This window comes from Helicoverpa armigera, chromosome 4, assembly GCF_030705265.1.
Source record: "Helicoverpa armigera isolate CAAS_96S chromosome 4, ASM3070526v1, whole genome shotgun sequence".
Classification (NCBI taxonomy): Eukaryota; Metazoa; Arthropoda; class Insecta; order Lepidoptera; family Noctuidae; genus Helicoverpa; species Helicoverpa armigera.
The window spans coordinates 832,830-845,759 of record NC_087123.1 but is presented as its reverse complement, the minus strand read 5'-3'; the positions used below and the strand labels follow the sequence as shown (position 1 = coordinate 845,759).

The 12,930-nt window shown below is 34.6% G+C and overlaps 1 protein-coding gene across 3 annotated transcripts; it reads left to right on the top strand.

Moving 5' to 3' along the window:
* The first annotated feature begins 6,726 nt into the window (after window positions 1-6,726).
* LOC110370457 (juvenile hormone esterase) lies at window positions 6,727-12,107 on the top strand. 3 transcript variants are annotated; one of them, XM_021326266.3, is made up of 4 exons: window positions 6,727-6,850; window positions 9,021-9,152; window positions 9,521-10,818; window positions 11,042-12,107. In XM_021326266.3, the coding sequence occupies exons 1-4, from the start codon at window positions 6,827-6,829 to the stop codon at window positions 11,220-11,222; spliced, it is 1,635 nt and encodes a 544-aa protein (XP_021181941.3). In that variant the 5' UTR covers window positions 6,727-6,826; the 3' UTR covers window positions 11,223-12,107. The 3 variants fall into 3 exon arrangements, with proteins under 3 accessions (XP_021181941.3, XP_021181940.3, XP_021181942.3); XM_021326265.3 differs by lacking the exon at window positions 6,727-6,850 and adding an exon at window positions 7,815-7,973; XM_021326267.3 differs by lacking the exon at window positions 6,727-6,850 and adding an exon at window positions 8,127-8,424.
* The last annotated feature ends 823 nt before the right edge of the window (window positions 12,108-12,930 follow it).

The following is a 12,930-nucleotide window of genomic DNA, read 5'->3' as shown; positions in this document are numbered from 1 at the left end:
AATGACGATTATTTTTATAGGCGTTACTGTAATGTTTGAGGGATTGGTGCTGGAGAAAATAGTTTTTAACACGAAAATAATAGCCAGAAGCCTGACACCCAGTCTTACCTACGGGTATTGGATTGACCGTGTAACTAGGTTGAGGAGGTCTGATACCTCACTGCATTGCATCTGGTTAGACTGGAAGCCGACCCCAACATAGTTGGAAAAAAGCTAGACAAATGGATGAAACTGATTTATAAATTAATATCCTACATAATGCTGAGTTTCTTTAACACGTGCATCGTCATTAAAATCAGCTTTCCATTAAAAAATCGTCGCTTAGAGTCAATGCCTAAAAATGTTCAATTTAACCCTTCCATCGCTACAGTCTATAAACGTAAAATTCCTAACACAATACTTATAACATTTATCATGTAATCTAGTTAGGGACACCTTGCAGTTGCTTGCTTTAATTTATTTAATAGTTTAATAGCGCGTGCAAACTGTGCCGTTTTTTATTGGCAAACCCTTTTGTCGGTATTGACAAGCCATAAATTATATAAATATTTGATCAGACACGCGTTTGGAGGTTACGGGATGTTTTGATACATTTGGGAGGAGTATGTTGGTAGGGTTTGTAGATATTGGTAGTGCAACCGCCTACCAGCACTAGGTAGTTGACAAGGTATGCCTAGGTAAGCTGTAGACAAAGATCTTCTATAATAAGAAAAGGCTCACTTATACTTGTTCAAATTGGTCGAGTTTAGTGAAAGCTCAGCTGTGGCTTCGCAAAGCCGCTTTTAGTAACGCCATTAAAAATTTAATTATTTTCAACATTATATACCTCTTAAATAATTCATACATAAATGCAGTATACATAGATCTGAAAAAAGCAATAGCTATTCCAAAGAAAATTTCTTGCAAACATTGAACGGCATGTTAAAAATCGAAGAGCAATCAATATAATGTTTTCTACCATATCAACGATTTACTACTCAATTCGTCATAACCGTTTCCGGCTGATTGGTTGACAAATAGTCGCACAATACAAGCGTTTTAACATGACACACAAATGTCGACGACACGGATCAATGACGATTCCTTGCGATGTTTTACTAACTGCGTCACGGTAGCTGGTGAAGGGTTAAAAAATATTTTGTTTGGCTGCGAAAATCATGTGCTAAAGGAAAAACTAAAGATATAGCATGGTCTGACTGTTGAACAGTTTATTTCGTTAGAATACTTCATTATTTTCTTTTTACGTGACCAGTCCCTGAAACAAACATTTTGCCTATCTTCCTACCTGCTGCTATTTAGGCTGGCTGGTTCCTTCCTCTTGGCTAAGAAAACTCTAATTTTTATCGTATCATGGAGAAAGACTCCATGATTCTGCTCTTATTACTCTCTCTCTTTATTTCATTTAAATATCCTTTATCTATCAAATTGATGGTCAATTTAATTAGAATTTTATCATTAATTTATAACACCTTTGTCTTCCAACGAATTAATCTATCATTAGGTATTATCTGACTTAGATTTTATCACCGACAAAGCAACAATTTTCCTACAGGTGGTACCCTAATTCACTAACAACATATTACTAAGACCCTAATCTCGAAATGATCCGTCCCATTTTAAAATAATAAATAAAAAGCGAACGTTAGGGCAGACTAGTTTAGTTACTTTGCAGTCGCCACGCTCGAGAGCCCATGAATGCATTAAATGTTCCTACAGGCACATTGAAGGGTTAATGCTGAGATTTTAGGGATGGAGTTATGTCATATCGATTTATCGATGGGTGGTTGGTTGTAAGGAGTTTAACAGTTTATATCAGAATTCTGTACCAACAGAAAACCGCACACTTGCATTATGTTGATGACTAATCTCTTTTTCGTGTCGACAATTTTCTTCAATGGTCGGTCCACTGTGCATCATCAGCGTGGCTTTACTATGGACTTTTTTGGATTAAAACAACATATGATCCAGAATCTTAATGCCAGGAAACCACACTCATGTAGCAGCAAACCTTTCGTCCAAAAAAAAATGTCGACACGAAAACATCCCTAGCACAATTTAACCCCATCGCACGCGCCCCTCGCGCCGCCAAACACTAGCTCGCCACCGAGCATAATTCTGCGGACTTAACCCGCGCCCGCGCACGCACGGCCCATTATTTGCTTGTTACAGACTTAACTTGGGCTGAAAAGTTTGTATTAATTGAATTTTGAAAAGTTTTTTCTTTTTTGCAGAAGCAGTGGGTACCTGCTGAGGTACCAGGTTGGACGTCTTGCGATTTGGAAGGATGAAGTAGTATTAAGGACTTCTAAACAGATGAACTTTGGATGAAATGAAGATATACTTAGAGAAAATATGCATCACTGACTATAGACGGATTTAATAAGTCTGATTTTTAGAGAAGTCAGGTTGGTTTGCTGAAGTAAATCAGAGCGTATGTAGAGAATTAGAATAGTACCTGTGCATATATAGCTAGACATATTATTATCAAAAACGGATGATGACGACGTTTAATGGATGTCATCAAGTAGCCATTCGTAATATGGAAAAAGTGGCAACTACGATTATGTAGACAAACAACATCAGAGACAAACGAAACGTGTTAAAAAAGCTATTAGGTAGTTGTATTTTTTTAACTAAACAAACATGAAAACTTATACAGCTAATAACATACCTACTTAAAAATAAATCTTTTTCACAAATAAAAACATTTTAAATCCAAAAAATATTTACCTATTCCAAAACGCAATAACATGACGCTAATCTTTTAAATATTAAAACATTTATACAGAAGAGTTGTATAATCCTTGGTTTAAAAAAAAACTATACATCATCCATTGTTGGTCGCGTTTTAAAATGTTAAAAAGGTTTGTTGTCAAGGGTTTATCCGAAGGGTTGTAAATAATGACGGTGCAAGTCTTTATAGAAAACTAAACGGTCGCTAAAAGGGTTGCTTTTTGAAGCTGAGTACTTACGTGTTTTATAAAAGTATAGTGCGACTATTTTATTAGAAAGTTAAAAAAATATAGATTGGCGATATGCTTGGCAGTTTTATGTTGCAATTTTTTGTTAGGTACCTGCATGTAAATCTTGAGGATTAAAATAAAAAAAAAGAATTTTAAAAACTGTTTCCTACTTCTTTCCCAAACGTGTTTTTTTACGTTTTTATTGGTTGAAATTATTTCCTTAATTCCATTTAAACAAACGAATAATATTGCTGAAAATTATTCCCATTTACAGACTGCTGTGGTTCTCAGAAGTGTCAATCCTAACCCAATATCCAATGCAGTGCATATCAAAATGCAATGAGCTTGACGTTATCTTGACACATTATTGACAAGTCGTCACTACACACATTTATTATAAAAACAATACAAATAAACGAATCTACATGTAAAAATGCAAACAATATTAACATGAGTGTGTCAAGAAATCACAGTTCAGAAGGAATAATTATTAAAATATTCCCCATTATTATTGACAAAGCCGTGAGAAAATAATCCTCAAGAACACATGTGAACAGATAGCGGGTTTAATAAATTTTCGCAATATTATATTTTTTTGTACGAATCGTGATTTTGCCCCGCTTTGGTTGCAATTTGTACCACTGTGCGATTAGTTTTGTATTGTATTGCAAATATTAATTTTGTAGTTATTGGTATTTTTGAATTGTTATGAAAGTTCTAGTCTCATTTAGCCCTGCTTTTGGTACCTAATCGCCAACATGTAATATTTGTAACTTTGGCTAGCGCGCTTCATACAATCGCTTCTGATGACAACAATTGCCTAAATATCTGTAACCTTTATGTTTTTATGAGTAAATACTATAATTAAGATTTGCAATACTAATTCAAGATAGAAATAAGATGTTTCGTGACTTTGAAAACATCGATAACATTGAAAACATTTTTGAGTGTAAAACTGGGAAAAGGAAAATTCTTTGGAAACATAGATAGCTTTCTACGTATAGAAGACTCTTTATCCTTGCCTAAGTATATTTTTTAATATAAAAGAGAGTTCAAAAAGAGTATGATTATAATAAATCTATCATTATGGTCAGTAACTTTGCAAATAGTTATATGATAGAATAACGATGGTTAGATTGTTTCTAAGTGAGCTTTAAATAATATTTTTCGTAATCGAGCGAACGTTAAACACACTGCAAAATACTGCTTTGATTTTTTTGCGCATCTTTCGTATTTAATAGGTGCTTAACTTCGAGCTAAAGTTTTTTATAAGAACTGAAATAAGTATGAATAAATTGAGTTTTTTCTTGATATTTTGTTAAATTCGATTGACAGGGTTATAGATAAAACCTGTAGCTTATTTTAAGGGCTAAAATTATAGCGTGTTTTCTGCGCAACAGCGCTCTACGCGGCGCGCGAAGTTGCCAAAATGCGTGCGTGTACGCTCAAACGCCCGCACAATAACAAGCGAACAATATTGAATATATTACAAAACCTATAAATAATAATTCTTATACAAATATAAGCAAAAAATCGCCATTATTTGCACAATTGTTCAATGCAACGCGTGCCGCTCGTAAAACTCGTTCTAAAATAATTCCTGGCCACAATAAAACTGATAATCGTGCTAATCCTTATTTACACTGAAGGTGGGTGAAGTGGGTGCCCTGATAAGCTGGCAGGTAGACTAAATCAGCAATTTCTATTGGTGAATTTTTGCGTCCATATCGCGACACCAAAATCGCCCTGTCAATTTTTGTAGTACAAATGAAGGGTTATTTTATCGTGAATATGCTAATATTGATTTAAATAAAATGGCTAAATTAATCAATAAAATGAAACGCAATCGGATGGATAATGTCCCGATTTCAATTTGAAATTGGCGCGCGCAACTTACGTTTCCCGCTCGCGCGCTTTCGATGGCACAACTAGCGCCGCATAGCGATAACATTTTGCAACTAATCTATGTTTCATTCTGTACCGGAACACAGTTTGTAGTTCAGTGTTTTGGTTCTTCAAGTTGAATCTTTGGTTTTATTATTTATTGGTAGGTAGGTAATAGCAAAAATAGATTTGGATTTCTATAAAATGTACCTACCTACCTATATTTAGATCAATAAACAATAACCGTCTTACCACAAAAACTTTTAAACGTCAGTTTATGCCTTGTCTAAAAAAATGACAAATTATGACGTTGACATATGGTTCATTTTGCAGCCTAAATTTTATTAGACAAGTGTAAAACAGGGTTTAAAGTTTTTGTAGTAAGGCCCAGTAAGTCAGAATCAAATTAAATGTGCGTGTATTGTAGGAATGGCTCTTGTTACCCTATAAAGTGTTCCTATTGAAAAAAATATAATTTTTTGTGGAAGACTGAATCACTCAATAATAGATAGATAGGTAGGTAGTCCTTACTCTCGTTGTTTACATAATTATTTAACTATAATTATGCCATCATCTGCTTTTTACCACTGCTGGGGTTGACTTCCTGTACCTATATGGCCCAGACTCCACCATTGCGGAGCATAGCAGAGAAGTTTACGAAAAACTACTTGATAATAAAATTACCTACTTCTCTCAATGCATTGAACAGGTGGAGACGAGATGTTTGAATAGGTAATTAAATATTAGGTAGGTACCTAGATACTTATTGCTTGTTTAAAAACTGGTCCGCTCTTTGGTCATGATGGTCAATGTCAGGATCAGGATATCAACTTAAAAAACAAAAGACATTTCTATGACTACCTACATGCATAAAATGTAAAGAGAAATATTAATTAATAAAAAAATAAATAGGTTCACATCGGGTTTCACTCTGGGAATGCCAGCCATAGATAGATGATACACTATTAAAGTGCCAACCAAAATGAAAAAACTTGAATAAGTATTAACGTCGTACAGCTTGGCAAAAAAGAGTGGAATAAATGAGGTCAGCACTATCGCACCTGTGGCAACCGGAATACTACGATTCACAGATTTTGATATTTGTTATTTTTGGAGATATTCAATCTTAAGTAGGCGATGTCCCTTGGACACTTCAATGTCCAGTATTAACGATGTTAACAATTTTTATTTGATTTTGATTTTTAGTTCCAACTGTCACCGCGTCAGACTCTTTTTTGCCAAGCTGTACGTAATTTTTTGAATGGTTTGAACGAATTACTTTAATTTATAAATACAATAGTCATTTATTACGCCTGTTGTACAGTACAAAACATGACAATTTATATTACCTACTTAGGTACATTAAAAATGTAAAGCTTCAGAACTATTTATTAGGTAGGTACTATTATTTAGCACTAGCCGATTTCCTGCGGTTTCATCCGCGTTCCATGGAAACTACTGCCTGTACCGGAATACAATATAATAGCCTATGCTACTTAGGAAGAGTGCAGCTTCCCAACAGTGAAATATTTTTTCAAATCGGTTCAGCAGTTTCGGAGGTTTACGGGTACAAACAGACAAACGAACAAAAAAATGTTTGCTCTTTATTATACCTACATATAAAAAGTATATCTCTCAGAGCACGCGGACACACAAAACGGACGTCTCGGTCGTCCGTCGAACGTCTTAGAAATCTATTGGTCACGTGATTTTGTGCGAATTTATATATTTTTTTCTTCGTCACAAAAGTAATCAGTGCCGCAACCAACGCCGAAATCAACGCCGCCGCGCCGTTACTTCAAAAACTTTTTTACTAGGTATTTAACAGGAAGGTTGAAAATAAAAATTATAAGAGAGTTGGATGTAAATTAGTAGTTTACAATAGTGAGCACCTATTACTAGTGGTGTTGTGGACATTTTATAAAAGTTTGCGTGCTGTTTGTAAAAGTTAGAGCAGGCAGACCACGGAGGAAGGAAAAATGAGTGGAGATGCCACAACACAAGTAAGTCTTTCGCCTTCTTCTAGGTAAAATAGATAGGTACTGTAGACTTAATCAAAACCAAAACGCTCAGTTACGAGTGCATAACGAGGCGTCCGGATTTCTTTAGATATCTGACAACGATTTTTGCTTTTACAAAAAATGAACTGGGTCCAAGGAAGGCGTTTGAAGGCGTAGCCAGTAATGTTCCTCGTCCCCCAACGCCCGCACTTTGAGAGCATGACGCTATTTTCTTAGGAGATTGTCCGTCATGACATCTCCACTCGTTTTTATAAAGTTCTGTATGGAGCCTAGCCTAGAAGAAACATTTGTGTCTGTAAGACTGCAGCATACCGGTGGTATCTCATCTTTACCTACCTACGTTTTATCAAGGAGGTTTTTACATTTTATAATGGAATCACCTACCTAGGTATCTACTTCCGGCCAGCATCATTATTAACAAAACCTGGAAAAAATCGTGTATATTCCTGCTAGGTACCTACTTCGTAGAACAACATTTGACCTTCTTAGTAGTAAATGCCTTCCTACAATAAAATAAAAGTCTAGCATATTAATCGAATACAAATAGGAAATACATTTAGGTTACAATAGAACGGGTTGACGATGAAACCGATGAAGAAATAAAATTGAACATTTCAGTGAGTAAGTATTCTAATTGCCTTATTATTGTACCTGAACATTGGTACCTAATCGCAGGAAAAAGTTGGTAAAAATAAATGAGTAGGTAAATAACCTATCTATTCTAGTTCCTCAATGTCAATAGCAGTTTAGACTTTGTACCGAGACCAAATTCGAAGATAAACACAAAAAAAACAGCGGAAAGATGTTTGTTGCTATCCTTCTCGCACTTGTAGAATTCGCAATATGTCTGGAAAAATGTATCTCCATCTCTTTCTATCCTCGTACAACAACCTTTGGACTTTGTGATCGCCGAAAACAAGCTAAAAATATCGATGCCGGTTATAAAAATTGCAGTGTTCATGTTCATAGAGCAGGGTTTAGGATAGTACATATTTTTTGACTCGTCTGAAACAGTGAAACTATGTTTATTATAAGAACTATTGAAAAGTTGGTTGTTCGTACGAAGCCGGGTGCTATGCGGTTTTCGTCAGTTGGCAACTCACATGTAAGTAGAAGTTATGAATGAGTTTGAATGAAAGAAATATAGAATGGTCACCGGACCGCCCTTTGACCGACCCAATGACCAACTGCGTAGTATTTTCTGACTCTTTCTTTCTTTCTCTCAATCAATTCATTCAATTCCTTTGACAGCTGACCTGTTTGCCGTGTCGTATTGTTTATCAGTTAATTGCTAGAATTCTAAATGAATACACTTAATTAGTGTTACGTGAGTGAATTAGTTAATTACTTCTGTGTCAAACTCGACAAATTACACAAAAGTCCGACTACAGTGTTCCGCGAAGTGTAGATTTCGATAAACAAAAGACAGTCGGGATTTGTGATAAAATTACTGTGATATAATTAATTTCTCGTTGCATAGCGAAGAATCTCCGTTTAATACTTTCTAGTTAATATTATAGAACCGCGTAATAATACAAGACAATATCATGGCACATGTAAGTCTTAAGATTGTGAATATTTATAGGTTGGTTATGTTTAAAAAAAGGTAATCTAATTAAAAATAAAACTTAAAATATAAAAAGTGGATATAGAAGACACTTCTGTACCAAAAATAAATGAACATAGACATAGTCACAATGGACACAAAATTTACATTCTGGGTTCAAAACTCCAAAAACTTAATGGTTTTCATCAAAACAACATTTTTGATAATCAAACTGTCTATATTATGTAAAAAAATGTCTGTGTTTTTAGGTTGTTTCAACAGCTATATACCTATATAAAAATAAATTGGATATTCTTGTCCATTTTACTATTGCTCACAAAATTCTTCTTTTGCTTAACATAGTCATTACATTTTTATGAATAAAAGGAATAATTCTCACAGTTTGTCTAAATTCTGGAATTAAAATGGATACATCTGGAATTAACATAAACCAAATGCTACATAACAAAATAAATTATTCATTTAGTTATCTATGAAATATGATAATGTTTGTTCTTTATTATGCATATTAGCATAGATTATGTGTGGTCCTGTTTTTCAAAATGGCAGCGGCAGATAATTTTAAAATGATTTTTATTTTTCCAGGACAATCCAGTGGTGACCGTGAAACAGGGGAAATTGAAGGGAGCGGTTAAGAAAGGTATAGATGGGAGCCCTTATTATAGCTTCAAAGGAATACGCTATGGGGAACCGCCGGTTGGAGAGTTACGGTTTAGGGTAAGCCTAACATATTTGTATTTCCTATATCTTTTTTCCACATAAATTATAATTTTTAAATATGAATTATAAAATAAAAAGATTTAAAAAAGATGATGATGATATTTTTAAATATTTTTATGTTATAAATCATATTTTAAGAAGATATTTAAAATTTATATAATGACAAAAATTATTAAAATAATATTCTACTTTAAGTTTATAGCTGAATTAAGAAAATTCTGTTTATTTATAGTGTTTCTTTTAATGGTTTCACACTTCATTATTAATTGTTCTCATTACAATAGCAGCAGAAAAAATCAGATTCATGGGAAAATGCCACAGGTATTTGCTTATCAGTATTTCTAATTAAAAAATACTTTTTTCAGGCACCAGTACCAATAAAGCCATGGGATGGTGTACGGGATGCTACAGAACACGGGCCAGTGTGCCCTCAGTTCGATATGTCTGTAGTAGACTTTGTGGAAGGCAGCGAGGACTGTCTCAGTTTAAACGTCTACACAAAGTCATTGCAACCTAACTCAAAACTACCCGTTATGGTCTACATACATGGTGGAGCATTTTTATCTGGATCTGGAAATGCTGAAACATATGGACCTGAATTTTTATTCCTACATGATGTAATTGTAGTCACTATTAACTATAGGCTCGAAGCACTAGGTTTCCTCTGCCTAGACACTCCTGAAGTACCAGGTAACGCTGGTATGAAAGACCAAGTTCTAGCCATGCGTTGGGTTAAAGAAAATATCAGCACTTTTGGTGGGGACCCTGACAATATCACGCTGTTTGGAGAGAGTGCTGGTGGAGCCTGCGTGAACTTCCACATGCTCTCACCGATGTCGAAAGGACTGTTTAACAAAGCGATAGCCCAAAGTGGAGTTTGTTTAGAATATTGGGCGATAGCTCACCAACCTGTCGAAAGAGCGTTTAGATCTGGAAAAGTTCTAGGCAAAGACACTAAGGATAAGAAGGAATTATTGGATCATTTAAGAGGATTGCCTGCTCTTGACTTAGCCAGGCTCACGGTCAAAACGAGAACTCCAGACGAGAAATTTAGAGGATTACCTATTTATTACACACCAACAGTGGAGAAGAAATTTGAAGGACAAGAACAGTTTTTGACTGAAGACCCTCTACAAATGCTTTTGTCAGGCAAAGTGAACAAAGTACCATTCATGTGCGGGTACAATACTGCCGAAGGGATATTATTAATCCCTGAACATAGGAAAAAGTTGGAAGTTCTGAATAAAGAACCATCCTACCTTGTTCCAAGAGACGTAGCAATGATATCTTCCAAGGAGAAACTAGAAGAGTTCGGCCAACGGGTCAAAGAGTTTTATTTTGGAGGTAAAGATGCCACTGAAGATGATGTACAGGGTATAGTAGATGTCCATACAGATATTAATTTCACATACCAAGCTCACAGACTGATGCATTTCTACCACAAGATGGCGCCAACTTACATGTACCGATTTGACTACTGCACTAAAATGAACATGATGAAGAACATCTTTGGTGATGATGCAGTGAAAGGCGCATGTCATGTAGATGATCTATTTTATCTTTTCCATACACCAATGACTGAAAGTATTTATGAAGAGAATGAAGAGATAAGAAAAGCAGTGTATGATGTTACTAAATTATGGACTGATTTTGCAAAGACTGGGTGAGTTGAATAATCTAATTGCTAATGTTTTTCAATCATCATAATCCTGTGGACTTAAATAATTTATTTATTTTAAAAAAACTGTGCACTCAGCAAGTGCAATTGGTCTCTGAAAAGACACAATGCAAAGAAAGGCTGCCAATCTTTTATTTCCCAATCAATCAACAAACATTTGTTTATTCTTCTATTTTTGTTCTAAAATCAAATTGTTTTTGTTTTTCAGTAATCCCACACCAACAAAGGGCAGCGTGGAATGGCGGCCCTACAACAGTTCAACCAAAGAGTATTTACTCATAGACAAAGAAACAAAAATGTCCAGTAACCTGGAGAAGGAAAGAGTTGAATTCTGGAACAAAATGTACGCTGACGCCGGTTTGCCTAGCATCACTAAGTCTAATTTATAGATGTTTAGACAAGTAGGTAAATACTGCGTAGATAGGTATATAGGTAAAGTCTGGCTATTTAAGCTGATGTAGTTTATTTCTAGTAGAATGGGGCACATATTTGGCTTATTTGATCCAATATTTGTGTCATTACTACACTCCAAGTAGAAAATACTTATTAAGCGTTTATAAAATAAATGTGAATATTGTGTTAAACACACCACCAGGTGTTGAGAAGCCGTAAGCTAGACAATTATGTCTATAAATTAATTTGCGGCATTATTTTATTACTGTTTAACAGTTTACTTAGAATGATAATTACCTCAAATATTTACATTAATGGTAGATAAGCTTAACTTAAGCATTTATGTACCTAAAGCATTTTGCAAGGAATGTCTCTACTTTTTAGTGGTTTATTTTTTAAAGCCATGGAGTATTTTCAAGTTTTAAAATATATGAAATAAGGTTGAATATAGTTCATAGGTAAAGTCAGTTTAGGTTATAAAACTGGCTGGATGGTATTTATTTTATACAGAGGTTTTGTAAAGACCAACAAAACGCCGACTTTAAAAGAAAGGAGATGAAGAAAAGCTAATTAAGGAATTTAGTAAGTAAGAAATTGTACTGAAATCATCACATATATCTTTGTATATTTTGTAATGACATACGTTAACATTTATAAAATGTTTTATTTATTTATAATGGAGAAATTATTCTTTATATGCTATTGTTATGGATAGTTTAAAAGGACTTACTATGAAGTGAATAGAATATTTGTATCTATAAAGAATGAGAAAAGGGAAATATGGATATGTTACGAAGATGGATTTTTACAAACGCTATCTCATTTTAATTGACATATTAATTTGTTTTACTACTTGTTATGAATAAAACATGTTTTGTAATTTTGGCTGGTTTCATTATCATTTTCTTCTTAAATGAATTTGCCTAATTATCTTGTACATAAATACAGTCAGTTATTTATTGCACGAAACAAAAAAAAAAGATAAATTTTCAACAATCTTCTGACTATACTTTGGGCTTCACGAAGATTACAATGAAATGACATGCGAGTTCAAGTATGTAACGCTAGAGGGCGCTGTACTTAAATATATGTACGTGTTGATGGCCTCGTTGGTCTAAGTGCCCGCAAGCGCGACTGTTTCTCTCGGGATCGATTTCCGGGTCGGATCGAAATCGCTTTGTGGGTTTTATCTAGACACACGGCAGTGTGTCCGCCAAGTTCGAGCAAAAAAAGCGACACACCGGCCGTGGGTTATATTACACGAACCATTTCGGGCCAAATTCGACCCCCCTGTAACTCAAAATCTATTTTATTTACGCATATCAAATTTCTAGTATCTGTTGAGACCCCCTCACTTATCTAAAATACAAAATTTCATTAATATACCTATTGTAGGTCTTGAGATATTGACGTCAGAAAATCGCTATTTTTACTATACACTCACTGACTGACTGACTGACTGACTGACTGACTCACTCATCAAAAACCTAGACCACTTCCAATGGTCGTATTGACTTGAAATTTGGCATGGAGGTAGGTCTTTATGTCAAGGTAAAGGGAAAAATCTGAAAATGGCCAAGTGTGAGTCGGTTTCAAAATAATGAAGGTGTTTTATACCCGGTGTAAATTTATACCCCTAAGGAACTAAAACGAACTAAATTTATCTATATTTATATAATATATCTTCGAATGGTACAAAGGTTT

Bases quoted from the DNA above. Each gene is read 5' to 3' on its own strand.
- LOC110370457 (XM_021326265.3), top strand. From the start codon at position 7,890: ATGTTTATTATAAGAACTATTGAAAAGTTGGTTGTTCGTACGAAGCCG. The intron at 9,153-9,520 runs GTAAGCCTAACA...TACTTTTTTCAG, and splicing joins TTGGAGAGTTACGGTTTAGG to GCACCAGTACCAATAAAGCC. The intron at 10,819-11,041 runs GTGAGTTGAATA...TTTGTTTTTCAG, and splicing joins ACTGATTTTGCAAAGACTGG to TAATCCCACACCAACAAAGG.